The sequence below is a fragment of the Nasonia vitripennis genome (assembly GCF_009193385.2).
Source record: "Nasonia vitripennis strain AsymCx chromosome 4 unlocalized genomic scaffold, Nvit_psr_1.1 chr4_random0004, whole genome shotgun sequence".
Lineage (NCBI taxonomy): Eukaryota > Metazoa > Arthropoda > Insecta > Hymenoptera > Pteromalidae > Nasonia > Nasonia vitripennis.
The window spans coordinates 2198061-2213159 of NW_022279639.1; the positions used below are offsets into that span (position 1 = coordinate 2198061).

The 15099-nt window shown below is 34.7% G+C and overlaps 3 protein-coding genes across 8 annotated transcripts in view; 2 read left to right on the forward strand and 1 right to left on the reverse strand.

The window, feature by feature from the left end:
* LOC103317188 (protein spire) overlaps positions 1-15099 on the forward strand; it is a 598612-nt gene that overhangs the window by 553650 nt on the left and 29863 nt on the right. The gene's annotated exons all lie outside the window — the stretch shown is intronic.
* On the forward strand, positions 2288-3724 carry LOC116417080. Its single transcript, XM_031928208.1, has 2 exons — positions 2288-3336; positions 3502-3724. Exons 1-2 carry the CDS (start codon positions 3134-3136, stop codon positions 3683-3685), a joined length of 387 nt encoding a protein of 128 aa, XP_031784068.1. The 5' UTR covers positions 2288-3133; the 3' UTR covers positions 3686-3724.
* Positions 4327-5800, reverse strand: LOC116417079 (uncharacterized protein DDB_G0271670-like). Its single transcript, XM_031928207.1, has 3 exons — positions 5468-5800; positions 4882-5337; positions 4327-4694 (listed from the first exon to the last, which is right to left on the reverse strand). Exons 1-3 carry the CDS (start codon positions 5592-5594, stop codon positions 4630-4632), a joined length of 648 nt encoding a protein of 215 aa, XP_031784067.1. The 5' UTR covers positions 5595-5800; the 3' UTR covers positions 4327-4629.

A 15099-nucleotide genomic window follows, 5' to 3' on the forward strand; every position in this document is an offset into this window, starting at 1 on the left:
TCTTGGTGTTCATCATGTATCTCTTCAGGATATTCCAAATCCACTTCAGCAAAGTAACCCGTATCAGAATCTGGTGCTGCATTGAAAAAATGTGGATTTGTCTCATATTTAATCCATTTAAATTTTCCAACCGGTAAATGCTGCACCATTGCCCAGCCATAAAGGTTATTAATATCATAATATAAGAGTGTCTTTGTTTTCTCTTTCTCATCGTATGAAGAACCCATGTACGGATTGTTGGCTTTAGCATACCGATTAGAACACTGGCTTATTCCTCCCCGAATGCCTGCTTCAATAAACATTAGCATGTCAATATCCGTAAGAAGCTCCAATTCTACCTTAGTCATTTTAAGAGCTGCTGAAAATGTCATCCCAGGGGTCGTGTAAAAGTGAGCAGGACACAAATCATATGCTTTGAGAGATGTTTCTCGAAAACTTTCAAAGACATCAGCTAATAGTAGAACGTTAGTTTTCAAATATAGATCAGAGTACTCTCCTAGCGTTCTTGTATTAATCTTATCCCAGACTTCAATAGCATGCTTGTAATCTTCTTCAGCAATATGAGAGTCAGTTAGTTTATTGTAAAACTCGTTCTTTTCTGGCAGTTTTGTCGACTCTAGCTTATCTAATCCATCCACGAAATCATATGGAAATACGCCTTTCCGTCGAAGAAGACCAATCTTCTCATCTGTGAATCCATCTAATTGAAACTCCTTCGTTGCTATCAGTACATTTTCTAGGTATGATGCAAGTTTCTCTAAAGATGATGAGAGAAAACGCCAAGAATCTATGAATCTAAAGTTAATGTCGCTCCCATCTACGTATTTTGTGAAAGAAATATATTTCTCTTTATTATGTGGTAGTAGAGTGACTCGACCTTTCATTAATGTAGAAGTGGCTATCTCTTTTAAAATAAATTGTGTGTCATAATTGAGGTTATGAAAAACCACCGGAATAAATCTTGAATCCTTATAATTCAAATTACATGAATTATGAGCTGCACCTCTGAAACTGAAGAGAAAAGAAGACTTTCTTAGAATCGCCAAAAGAAATTAATTTTCTTGATTAAAATATATAAACAACCTGATAACATACCATCCTGTAAGATGACAATGATCTCGGACTGCGAGTTCTTCGGTACGAATTGCTTTTCGACATATATGACAGATTGTACTCCTTCGGAAAGATAATTCTTCTAAATCTGTAAGTTTCATAGGTTTTGGATTCGTGTACAGAAGATTAATCTTCTCTCCTATCAATTTCAATTCTTGAACAAACCATTCTGCAGGCGACCATCCATCTCCAATATTTTTTCTATATGATTTGTAGCCAGATAATCTGTCATCAAAGCTACATTTAATATAGTATCCTATGCTGTATGCTTCATGAAGTTGAAAAGCATTCTCATTCTAAGTAGGTTTTAAGAAACATTCAAAATCAGCATAGATAACAAAAGGAACTTTTTCATTCTTATTGTAATCTTCGAATTTGAGAATGTTATTCTTAGAGTCAGGTAGATTGATTCGACAATTATTCCAATGTTTACAATCATTTTCATGAATTTCCAATCTTTTTTCACTATAAATTATTTATAAACATCTTTCACAGTGATAAGATTTTACATGAGTTTTAGACAGTTGAGAACTCAGAAGACGGGAGATGCTTTTGATCAAAACATAGTGGTATTTAGTCATGATTCCGTCATCAGCACAATTATTTTCTTCACGCTCGTCTATGTAAAAATCTTGAATAAGAAGTAGATTTACATGTTTTTCCTTCTTTTCATACGAAATGTGACAAGGCGATACTTCAAACTTTGCTCCATACTTTCTAAGCATGTATACGTTTACTGAAATATTGTTGAGTTTTTCAAATTTCGGTATACTTTTTAGTTTTACTGGAAATTCTATATCATCAAAGTTCAACACATTCTCGTGCAATCGATATTGATTAACTCTATTAGCATTTGTTTCACTAGGATATAATGCTGAAAGTATAGCATACTTAAAACACTGATTGTCATTGTTGCGAACATTTAGACATGCTTTTTTCTTCTCTATAAACTTTGGAAGAGGAATATAAGAAGTGCCCTTGATTGGAGAATATTTTTTCATATTTATGAACAAACTTATGATACTCTTGAGAGTCCAGCCAGAGTCCTTTTCCTGAAATTCTTCTAATTGTGTGAGAATAGACTCTTTTATGCTATTTTTGAACCATTCTTGTAAATCTGTTGATGAGTATGCAGCAGTACTTTCAGTCGTAAAATATTTTATATCTGTTGTTTCTTCTCCATTTTTTTGCATTGGAAATTCTGCGATGAAATCAGAATTAACTTTTAAAGCATTATACTCTTTTAGACATGCTTTTGCCTTATCTTTGAATAGCAGTTGTGCATCATCCAAAAAACTTAAAACGTCCACATGTTTTAAGTTCACTACTACACCAGTCCGTATTCGGTTTTCAAAAGCCGACTGTACATCTCGCCACTAAACTCTAGCATCAGTTTCCTCGGATTCTAGACCACCTCCCTGATGAAGATGATGTTCGAAATCAACTTGAATGCATGACAGATGTGTCATACAAGTTTGGAACTTTTGCTTCTCTTCTCTCGTAAGATTGGATTTGATGATCTTTTCATTCAATTCTTTGATTGTAGAATTGCATACTTCTAGCCAATAATTAATATCCTCATTTTGCATTTCATGTATAGATAGTAATGCCTCACGAAGAAGATCTACAAGTCGTTCAAAAAATACTGATTGAAGACATTTTACTTTTTGTCTAAAATATCACTGTCACTGAAGTTAAGACTGAATTTCGATGACTACGATTTATAAAGTGTGCTCGACTAGGAAAAAATTCCCTCTTATAAAGGAAAAATCAGCGTAAGAGAGGTGGAAAATTTCAATGTCTGACCAATGGTGAAATGGAAAGTTGATTGATATGAAGAGGGGGAAGATTTTCTAGGAAAAGGGATGATTTTTATCCAAACAAACATCATCATTTCAGCCCAACCAATGGGAGCTGTGCTTTTATGGAATCATCCAATCCTAGATGAAAACGATCGATTTTCATCTGACCGAAAATCTCTATTTCAGTCTATTTCACTGCTTATCTGTTCAAACCTCCGATGGCCTGGGAAGAATTAACTGAGGAAGAAAAATGCATGACTGGATGGCTAGAGAAGACATATCATGGAATAGCGTGGAGTTCTGGAGATATTCCATATCACCGTCTCAATAATATTTTAAAAATCTGTACGCAAGGAGTTGAGAAAATATTTATTAAGGGAGAGCAGAAAGCCCAATGGATGAGAAATATTTTACCAAACATGTAAGTTAAACTTATGTTTTCTTTTATCAAAAAGTATCAAAAAGTATCAAAAAGTATCAAAATGTATCAAAAAGTATCAAAAAAGTATCAACAAGCATCAAAAAGTATCAAAAAAGCATCAAAAAGTATCAAATAGTATCAACGGTTTTCTTACATTATTTGCAGATCAATATCAAATGTGGAAGACTATGGATGTCCACCACTTGAAGAAATACAGAGTCAAATCCAATACTTCTGCTTCAATCACGACCTCTGCATTTGTAGAAAACCCATGTGCGCCATTTATAACGTCGTTGGAATACGGACTTGGCTGCTAGATTACTTGATTCGTTTGGCCAAGATGAAGTAGATAGCAGTAATGTTAAGAGACCGAATATATGCTCTTGCTTGTATTGGAAATACATTTTTTTTAATAAGAATAAAAAATATATTTTTTAAAAAACTCAAGTGTTCTTTATTTTTTTCCTACTATTTATTACAATACGGACTTTCTAACGAGATACATCATCCCTCACCACGCCAGTAATCGAGGCCGGAAAGCGAGTTACGAAAAAGGGGCGGTAGCATGCGCACCTAAAGATCTCGGGAGCATCGGATCGGATACTTGTCCATTCCATTAGATCTTACTTATTTTTTGTTCTACCAAGACGAAGTAAAATAATAGTCATTTTTTTTTTAGAGAAAATAATATATTTTTATAAGATATTTTTTATTCATTAATTGCATTTTTTATTTTTTTCTACCAAGCTGAATTAAATAATAGTAATTTTTTTTTTGAGATAATAATATAGATACTTTTATTTATTAATTGCATATATGGACTTGGTTACTGGATTACTTTGTAACGAGATACACAGAAGATGAATCAGATAATAGTAATTTAAAACATGAAAGTAATATATATTTTTTTTATTGCATTAGTTAAATAAAAAGCTTTTATTTATTAATTACATTCTAATATTATTTTTATATTATTATAAATTGCTAATCGAGGAACGTGATATCCTCTATTATGCGTGGCGGGATTTTGGGTTGGGATGGACCTGCCTCTGTTTTGTGCAATGATGACGGTGCTACTTTCCCTCGAGATGCCGTTGCTGCTGCCTTCGGTGGAGCAGGTGCATTTTCCTTCCCCTTGCTGCGATCCATCCTCAGCAAGCCTCGCTTTGACGAATGGGCATGATCCTTATTATCATGAAGAGGCGCTTTTACATCTGAAACAAAATAAATATAAACATAGTTAATTTTATGATTTTAATATTACAAAAAAAAATGATTTAAAAAAATATTTACTTATAATTTACCTGCGTTGAACAGCGAGGAAACCGAAAGAGGAACTCTAACGTCTTTCTTGACTTCTGTAACCAAAAAGAAATAACAATAAATTTTTTTTTACAAAACTAAAAAAATCATGCGTATACTATTTCATGTGCTTAAGCGGTCGGTAAGTATAATTTTTTTTTTCGTCTGCTGTGCGGGTGTGAAATGACACTTCCCGGCGACTGACACGTAAAATTTATATTTAAAAATATATTTATCACTCACCCGTATTAGAATGCGTTGAAGGCTTTTCTGATTTTTTCATCTCATCACAAGGCTTTTTTATTTGACCTTCTGCTTTATCCTCCGCTTTCCTTTTTCTGCCACTGTCGTTACTGTTGCTGTTGCTGTTGCTGTTGCTGTTACTGTTGCTGTTTCTCTTGCTCTTGCCGATGCTCATTTGCTCTAGTTTAGGCAAAATCGCACGGACCAACGATTTTTCCGGCCAAAACGTGCTACTCGATCCTCGTTTCTTCGACTTTACACTTGAACTCGAGTTTGAACTCGAGCTCGATGAGCTTGAACTCGAGCTGGAACTCGAGCTTGAACTCGAGCTGGAACTCGAGCTTGAACTCGAACGTGAGCGAGAGCCCCTTCTCGGACTTGCACTTGAAACGGGATGGTTAGGACTGCCTGTAGGATACAAATTTTGCATCGCAGCCATTGGAGGTATCGGTGGCACTGCAAAAAAGAATAAAATAAGACTATAAAAATATGACACGAAAAATAAGACTGCATAAAAAAAATAAAAGAATCATATAACAATTATATACAATATCTCAATATTTAATTAAAAAAAAAATCAACTTACATGAGTCTATGGCGTCTAGCGCCCATGCTGCGTGGTCCATCATCATCATTAGAGTTGGTGCGTTAGATATCAGCGTCCTTATGCGCTCCCGCATATTACGCAGACCACTTTGCCTTGGAAGAGCCATCCTGTCTGTTACTAATTTTCACTGGGTTAAGAATAATCGGAGAAGATTCTTGAACTGACGCTCTGCAGCAACACCCGTGGTATTTATTTAGAAAAGCACGGCTCTCCCTTTCCTTAACTTTTTGTGAAAATCATATGATTGGAGGAAAACTTTCCTCCTGTATTCTCAAAAACACATCCCTTGCAGTGCTTTTAGCCAATCCTAGGCGAGTCAGTCAAATTTTTTCCTCCCATATTCTAAAAAGAAATACGCCTCCACACATTTGACCAATGTCAACAAGTGAGTTTTGGTCACCCTTCGATTTTGCCAGTATGCGCTTACGTTTTCCTATGTTTTCCTAAAATTGACAAAAAAGTATTCATTGGTGACAAATAGAAAAAAAAGGTCCATACCTGCCAAGGGGCCGGTGCGCGCAGTCAGTGGTCCTCCGATTTTCATCGATCTATGTATACCGGTGCAAGGATCTTCTGCGCGCAGTCAATGGGGAGGCTACTTCTTTTGTAATCTATACACATTCACCTGCACACTTTAGTCTGCGGAAATCTATAGTTTCGATTGTAAAAATGTGTGAGATTTTTGGTTTCCTGTGAAAAGAGAGAAAATTCTCATCTTCGTAGTTACCTATGAGGCGTGCCTCTAAACTTATTGATTATCTTGAAAGGATATATTGACCAGCATTAGCTTCTATTGACCTATACACTTCTCTCACGCAAATCATGCACCTAACTGCGAGGATTCGAAATTTTATTTTTTTTTTTTCCCATATAAATCCCAATCTTTTCACTTTCATGAGAAACGTGATACACCTTTCTTGAAAAAAAAAAAAGTAGTGGGTTGCATACATGTGAATTTCCACCACGCATTCTATCTTAGAATAATATAGCAGGATAGCTCCTCCTTTCCCTCTCTTCTCACACCAGAAAAAAAGAAAAACTGACCAATAGATTTTTCCGATCAGATGAAAAAAAAGAGGTGGGAGTCGAACGCTTACGATTTCTCAATCAAATGGAGAGAGGGATGATCAAGAAAAGGGCCTGCAGGAGTAGGGACAACTTATATGGGGCTTATACACACTACGGATTCTAAATCACTTTGAGAGGGGGGGCATCCCAAGGAGGGGGCTCGCATATGATTGGACAGAAGGGGTGATTCAGAAAACCCTCCATCTAAAATACACAGGTCGGATTCTAAATCACTTTTGGAGGGGGGATGATCTAGAATCCGTGTGATCTGGTAAGCCTATAACTTATCTACTATTATTTTTAGTATTTTTTTCTCGTAAGTTCTGTAGAATATCTACATTTTTTCGACATGCTCTTCCCCAAGCTATGATGCCATAACTTATCATGCTATAAAAGAAAGCATAATAACTTATACGCAGAGTTTCTACTGTCATTGTTTTAGCAATTTTATAAAATATATATATATATATATATATATATATGCTTGGGACACATTTACATTACCCTATAATACATATATTATAGGGTAATGTTCAGTTACTAGTAACTTGAATTTGTAAGTGACTTTATTAAGATTTTTTGTTTTTATGAAAATATTATCAATCTTTGGACATTCCTACAGGCCGCCTTGTGATGACAACAAAATTTCAAAGAAATTGCTCAGAGTATCCTGACTTATAAGATCGCATTCTGAAAGATCAATATTAAAATCTCCTATTACTAAATGATTTTCAACATTTTCCCTTTTTATCGAATATTTCTTTAAATATAATATAAAACAACTCTTTGGTATTCCATGTAATCTATACATAGCGGAGATTTCAATATTATTACTATTATTTAATTTAATTCGCGTATATACAATCTTAATCCTACCTTGATGAACGATTTCACTGTTTTAAACTTAGTTCTTATTTACAAATACAACAACTCCATTATCCTCTATTATATTAAAATGTGTCTTGTAGTGTCCGGTTATAAGTTCACTTTATCCCCAAAACTACCCCTTCTTTGGTGTTAGGGTAAACCAAAAGTTGACGGGATGTAGACCGGAAGTCGACTGGAAGAATACAAAATGACCTATAAGTGACCGAAAATAAGTGGCAATAAACCAGCAATATATCGAAAATGAACAGATAGTGACCAGAATGATGTATATTTACTAACTCCTAAAGGGTAAAGAGAGAGAGAGAGAGAGAGATAGAGAGAGAGAGAGAGAGAGAGAGAGAGAGAGAGAGAGAGAGAGAGAGAGAGAGAGGTTAAAGGCAACTCCATTATGGACAGTATGGTACCGAATGCTACCATCTGTATGGGACTCTCACCCACTAAACTCTTCACTACCGTTAGCCTTTAACTTCCAACGGCAACAGAATTCTCTCCGTCATCCTTACCGTTCCTAAGTAAGTTGGACCTAGCTCTTTACACGCTTCCTAATCCTACAACTTATAAGGCTCACGCAGATGTGTCCTATATCTAGGAGCACCTCGGCCTCTCTCGCTGAGTACCAATATGGCCATTCTAAAGCCCCTCGTGTTTGGCCTTAATAGGGTCACCCTCCTACCATTGTCTGGCTTTCCCAGGGCTCCTTCTATAGCTGCTGTCACCTCTTCTTCCGTAGCTTCCAGGTCCATATCCCTTATTTCTAGGGTGGCCTTCCGTTCTTCCTTTTCGAACTGTCCAAGGCCCAGCACTGCTCTTTCTACTTCCGCAGTAAACACTGTCCTGTCGGATCCTCTTCCCAGTTTTAGGAGGACATCTCCACTTCTTATTTGCTTGATTCCCAGCACTCTTGTTCCAGTGGTGTCCAGGTTCATATTCCTTCGGATTTTCCCCATGACTTTGTTTTTGTTGGACCTGACTTTCACCAATTGCTCTGGTGCATTGTGAGGGACTCTCGAGGTGAAAGTTTCACGTTGCATTGCTGTTCTCTCATGTCGTTGCCTCTTTCTGACATGCTTTTCCACGTTCTTCTCTTCAGAGCTATTAATCGGGCTTCCCCTTAGCCTCTTGCTTCCGGCATTAGCTAAAACCGCGTCCTTAAGGAGCCGTCCTCACGCACCTCTCCTCGCTTTCTCTCGTATCTCGTGCCACGCTTGATAGTAATCAACAACATCTTGATAGCTTTCCTCTTCCAAATTTCCTTTTTCGTGCATTTCTCTTAGTTCCTCTAACAGAACTTTAAGTTGTTTGGCCCGCTTTGCTATACGTCCTACATCCCTCGGTGCAGACTGGCAGTCTCCGATAAGTTCGTCTACTTTATTCTCCAGCTTTCCTACCCTAGTGGAAATAAAAAATGTAATAAAGTGTAATAAAATATAAAAAAATGTAACAAATCGTACCATTTTGTACGTTTTTGTTGAATTTCGGACCTTTTTTACGTTTTATTACAGTTTGCTACATTTTATTAGATTTTGTTACATTTTATTACAATTTATTACAAATCCATTGATCCAGGATTTCATGGGGATCTCTTCTTTGAAATGACAAATGTAACAATACGTAAAAAAGTATAACAAAATGTAAAAAATTGTCTGTAAGCGTAATATTATATACGAAAATGGCGACTTTTTTATTTTCTTACTTCTGCTTACATCATTTTACTTTTACTTACAATTTATTATGCATTTATACATTTTATTATAAAATTAATAATTAAAAAAATTTATTACATTTTTTCTCACTAGGGTATGCACTTCTTTTCTTCATTACGCGCTTTTATGGCTTTTTGCTGAGACTCTCTGTATTCTGCGATTTGTTTCGTTGGCGGGTTGCTGCCTGTGCTCCTAGCACTAACAATGCTCGCCAAACTCTCCTGACTGCTCGTTCTTGTTCCAAGAGATTCTCCTCCTAAGCGAAGCTCTGGCACCTGGACGTACATTTTTCCTCTATCTTTCCTAACTCTTCCATCGCGTCCGCGAGGCCCGTTTTAATCGGCCCGTGCACGTTGGTTCTGCCCTCGGCGTACTCGATTGTTTTCCTGATTGTATCCTTCATGACCGTCAAATGGTCGCCTTGCATAGCCGGATTGGGAGTTTGGGTCCCTGGTGACGACGGGCCTTGCTTTACCTTCCCTTTTCTCTCTTCTCTTCGCCTCGTTTCCACGACCTCGTGAGTTTGCCCCCCCCCCCCATAAACCATGGAGCCAACGCCGGCCACCGGGGCTTTCACCCGATCAAAACCGTCAACGGGATTCGACTCAGAGGTCTGATCCGTATGGGGTAGTTTTGTTGTTAACTCACAACTCATGCTTGATTTGTTTTCGGGGTTTCTTCCCCTAGCCTGTTTGGTCCACGGATCATATTTTATTTCTGCTCTAATCTCCGACATGTTGAGGAAACCTTCACGCGCCTGTGAGCATTTCCCTATCTGACACCTAGGGGATGCGCCACATACGGGGTATCGGCATCCCCCCGATTTGATAAATATACAATGTCATTGTTATCCACATCAATCAGTATAATTCTTTCAAAATGATTAATATATTATGAAAGTTTTTTTATTAGCTAAACTTATTATTTTATTATCTTTATTATTCTTTTATTGATTTTTAGCAGTTACTTTTTCTTTGTGTTAGCTTCTAAAAAAGTTAGTTAATGATTGATGTATATAATACCTCCAGTTCCTAATAATAATTTTATTAAAAATTAATTTAAATTCATTTATTTTATAGCACAGACTGCTAAAATCCGCTGTTAAGTCACGCCTATCTGTGACTAAAGTAGTCCTTTTTTGCACCGTGTTTATCACACTCGCTACGCTCGTGCGCTAACCTCACGAGGACTACTTTAGTCACAGATAGGCGAGACTTGCGGATTTTAGCAGTCTATGCTATAAAATTTTATACGATACTCTTGACTTAAATGGTACAGTTTTACACGGCGCTTAGCGCCCTCGCTACGCTCGGGTGCTAACTGCGCCGTGTAAAAAGAACCATTTTTATTTTCATTTTCATCAGATATTTCTGCACTAATTAATTGATTTAAGTCATTAAATGATAATCAGTGATTTGTAGTGATAAGGTATGAAAGGCAAAAATTATAAAACTGAAATTGTGAAATTAAACAATTTCTATAACGAAATTGTTTGATTGACTCGCCCCGTATAAAGAGTTTCGAAGAAACGTCTTATACCCAGGACGAACGCCTATTGGATTTGACCAAAAATGTTTTTTTTTCAATTCTTTCTGAGCCATTTTTTACAAAAAGGTTTTTTCATAAAAGTATTCTAGCTATTTTGTAGGAAATTAAATTCTGAACAAATTCACAGTATTTAAAAATTCTAAATACCCAATTGAAAAAAGTCTTTCTACTAGCGAAGCCTCATTCTCCAAAAATTGACTTTCCGTCCGCGCGCAGGACCTGATGTTCATAAGAAGTGAGCTTATATTACACAACATACTTGCTCAAAACAACTTCCTTTAGTCAAATTCACTATGAATATTAAATATACTATATTCTACATGATCACCATGTATATGCATCTTTTTAGACATACTTTTGTAGACCAATAAAGGTAGAAACTGACATTTCTTTACTATACCCATACTAAATTCTTATAGAATGACTATATAGGTTCAATATACTATATTCTAAGCCATCACTGAGCATATGTATCTGTATATACATATATTTGATATTTTATCCCTCTGCATAAACTTAAGTCTTAAGAAAATATGAATTGTTTTCACTCTAATTATATGAAACACTTGCACTGTAACTGTATATTATCATACTCATCACCATGTACATATGCGCATACTTTTACTAATTTTTATACGAAGTAACCTTATATTACACTTCATACTTTCTTAAACAAACTTTTTGCACTTAAACTCACTATATAAATTGAATATACTATATTCTACACTACGCCTAGCCTAAATTTTTTAAAAAATCTTATATTACGCTTCATACTTTTTTAAACGAACTTTTTGCACTTAAACTCACTATATAAATTGAATATACTATATTCAACAATACGCCTAGCCTAAATATTTTAAAGAAATCTTATATTACATGTCATACCTGCTTGAATCAACTTTTTTCACTTAAACTCTACACAATGCCTAGACTAAATTTTTAGAATGTTTTTACCCTACTTCCTTCTACCTTTTTCTGACTAAACCTTCTCTTTCTTCTGTCTTCGTGAATTTTGTAATCCTGTTACTTTCTTATCACTCCTTTTTTTTAGAAGCACACGTACCATCACAATATATGCACAGCCTGTATCCTGTAAGCCTGTGAACGGTAGAGGCTTGACTTTTTAACCACTACTTTGTCATGTCGTACACAAAATTTGTGCTGCCCTGCTATGGCTGACAGCAGCAAGTCACTTATATTGCTTTCATCACCACGTATATATATATATATATATATATATATATATGTGTGTGTATATATATATATACATTTAAAATTTGCATGTTACTTAAAATCTTGAATTGGTGAATTTTTTATTATACTATTGCGTCCACTAAACACTTACATATGTGTAGATGTGTTTAAGATACATATACAACTACCGCATATGAACACGAAGTATAAAACGATAAATCTATAATCTTGCTTGCTCTGAACGTAACACTATGACTCATAATTATAAATATACATATACATTATGAAAATGTAAATCATTAACTTAATGATATATGGTTACTGCATCCCAGAATCGACTTCTTAAACAAATATTGAACAAGATACTTTTACTAAATTGTAATTTATGCATTGTATACATTAATTAAATTGTAACTAGATTATACATAGCAAATTATAACAATCATTATTGCATTGAAAAAAAAAAATAATAATAATAAAAATTAAAATAAGAACAATATTTCAATCATAATTTTAACCGTAAACAAATTCCTATGCAATTTTTGACTATAAAGAAATATCAATGACATTATACTTTGCAATAAAATGCAACAAAATCATTCATATACAAGATAAATAATAATTTTAATAAATTCAAAATAATATACTTTACTAGTCAAGTGGCTGATAGAAAAATTTACCTGATACAAACATCATAAACATTGAAAAACATGCAACAATAAAATAAATTCTACAAAGTAAATACTTAATAGAAAAAGTTTTAAACAATAATTTTTGTTTTTAATTTGTAATAAATCACTTATCTAATAATTCCATTGAAGTACTTTATTGAAGTAAAATTGAAAAGTCAAAACAAACTAAAATCTAAAATAAGTACTAACTAAATGTGGAGTGTAAACTTCAATATTAAAATTGGACAAACGATTCGACTCATAAACTACATAAATATACCTATAGAATAACACTATTAGTAATCCAAGGCAACTTCACTCCTTACACAATTTGCTAGCATGACTCCATGGCTTTTACGGAGAATCTGAAAATTATTAATTCGCTAATAAAATACATTAGCTTATACTTTTAACGCACAGAATGATATAATTTGCTCCATAAATATTAATCTTATTTAACCTTATAGTAACAGAATTAAGAACTATTTAGATAAGAACACATCAATTTAAGAGAGAGCACACAGTGGCGCTGTTGTCGTTCAACAAGTCCAAAACTATAGGCCGCAACAATGCGACATAAACCGTCATAAGTGTCGTACAACATGTCGTAGATGGCGGGACTGTCGTACGTTGCAGTGTCAGGATGATAACACGTTAACTCTGGCTGTGAGCTCCAACATTTTTGTTTTTCAATAATTTAGTTTAAATAAAATCTTTTTAAGTGTTAAAAAATAAAAATTTTGGAGCTCATAGCCAGAGTTTTCGTGTTATCATCCTGATTCTAACACTAGTACTGGCCCTCATTATGTGAAATTTATAAATTTTACTTATTTTAAACAACTTATAATAAATATATTAAAGGTTACCAATTTTGAATAATTATCACATGATTATCACCTGACTATTCTTAACATTTTATCTCAAATGAACGCATATTTATAACTATCAGCTTCATTAAAAATACTGAGCTGAAATCACCTGATAATCAGCTGACGTTTTAGCATGATAATCAGCTGACGTTTTAGCATGATTATCAGCTGATTATCAGCTGATTATCAGTTGATTGTCGTCTGATTTTTTTCGGTAGGCCCGTTACACGCAAAAAGGAACAGAAACAAATAAATACTGACCCACCATGTTAAATAAATATTTTCTCGTAGTGCATCATTTATCAGGAATAGTTTAGTCTGTTTCTTTAGCTGGAATAATGCTATTGCGAAAAAGGTCTCGTTGATTATTATTTTCTAATCGTATTATTAACTTATACATTTTATATGTTATTATCATTACAATCCCTAAAATCTTTTATACACAAATCAATGGTCATTAAAATTCAACATTATTTTTTGCTACAGCAGATCAATAAAAGTATTCGAATGAAACTGATTAGTTTTATTTAGATTATGCAATTGACGAATCTGAAAAATTGATCTGTTTCATAAGAATACGAATTTCTTCCATAAAGCACACGGAGAAAAATAAAACGTTACGCTTACTCAAAATTTAGGTAAATGCAATCTAAATTGTTCAGTAACGGCTATTAAGTAAATCTAACTGAAGTCGCTTGCGTAGAAATAACTGAATGAACAGTCGGTAACTAACTTCAGTAATAAATAACATTTGTAAATGAAAACTGCATGATAGATATATTACTATGCTCGACATAGTCTTAGTCATAGTTGGTTTGTAAAACCAACAAAATAAGGTCATATAATAATATAAGAAGACCCTTCTCGACTGTGCCGCGAAGGCAACTCGGGCAAAAGTTTTGAGCATAGGGAAGGGTGATCGGCGCAGATCCGAAGCTCTTTGTGTCTCCTCTCAGATGAGACACACTATATTACATATTTATATATCTCTTTCAGTCTCTCCCAGTCTCTCGTATTTCACGCTACACCATACTAGTATACTTTTTTAGGTTAGGTGCGCCGCTTTTTTTCGCTGTCGCACGCAGTCAAGTAGATTTTACTGTAGTCTGTGCAGTAGTCAGTCTACTGAGCAGGCGTTACTGAACTGACTTCAGTAACCGCAACGGTTTATTTTTCTCCGTGCATGGTCAGTATATTGAAAAGAACATCCGATAACACAACCGGTTATTAGAACAGGAAAAAAAGACGATGTTTCCTCTCATCGTCAAGTCTTGCCCCATTACAGTTTAATAAATTTATCAAGAATATTTGAATATCTGCATACTTTGTGTGTGTATGTGTGTCTATGTGTATGTTCATCAGCGAACCTTTAAATATCGGCGAGTGCCTTATGTGAAAAGCAAAGCGTTTCGCTTTTAGCGATGTTTTTGCTTTTGTGTTGTTTCATTTTTTGATGAACTTTGAGTTTTAATTATAGATTCCTGCTCATGGTAAACTGGGAGTAAAGCTGGTAAAGTAGGTTTCACCACATCGTCAGTAGACTCGATGTATATGTTTATTTCTGCTTCCTACTAGAGGAAGCTTTCTAAAAGTAAAATTATGCGTTTTGTCAAAACTTTAAAAAAATACGTTTTGGTATGTTAAAAGTTCAAATCAAGTGTTTTAAAACA

Bases quoted from the DNA above. Each gene is read 5' to 3' on its own strand.
- LOC116417080 (XM_031928208.1), top strand. From the start codon at position 3,134: ATGGCCTGGGAAGAATTAACTGAGGAAGAAAAATGCATGACTGGATGG. The intron at 3,337-3,501 runs GTAAGTTAAACT...CATTATTTGCAG, and splicing joins AGAAATATTTTACCAAACAT to ATCAATATCAAATGTGGAAG.
- LOC116417079 (XM_031928207.1), bottom strand. From the start codon at position 5,594: ATGGCTCTTCCAAGGCAAAGTGGTCTGCGTAATATGCGGGAGCGCATA. The intron at 5,338-5,467 runs GTAAGTTGATTT...TCTTTTTTGCAG, and splicing joins GCTAGACGCCATAGACTCAT to TGCCACCGATACCTCCAATG. The intron at 4,695-4,881 runs GTGAGTGATAAA...TTTTGGTTACAG, and splicing joins TTCAACGCATTCTAATACGG to AAGTCAAGAAAGACGTTAGA.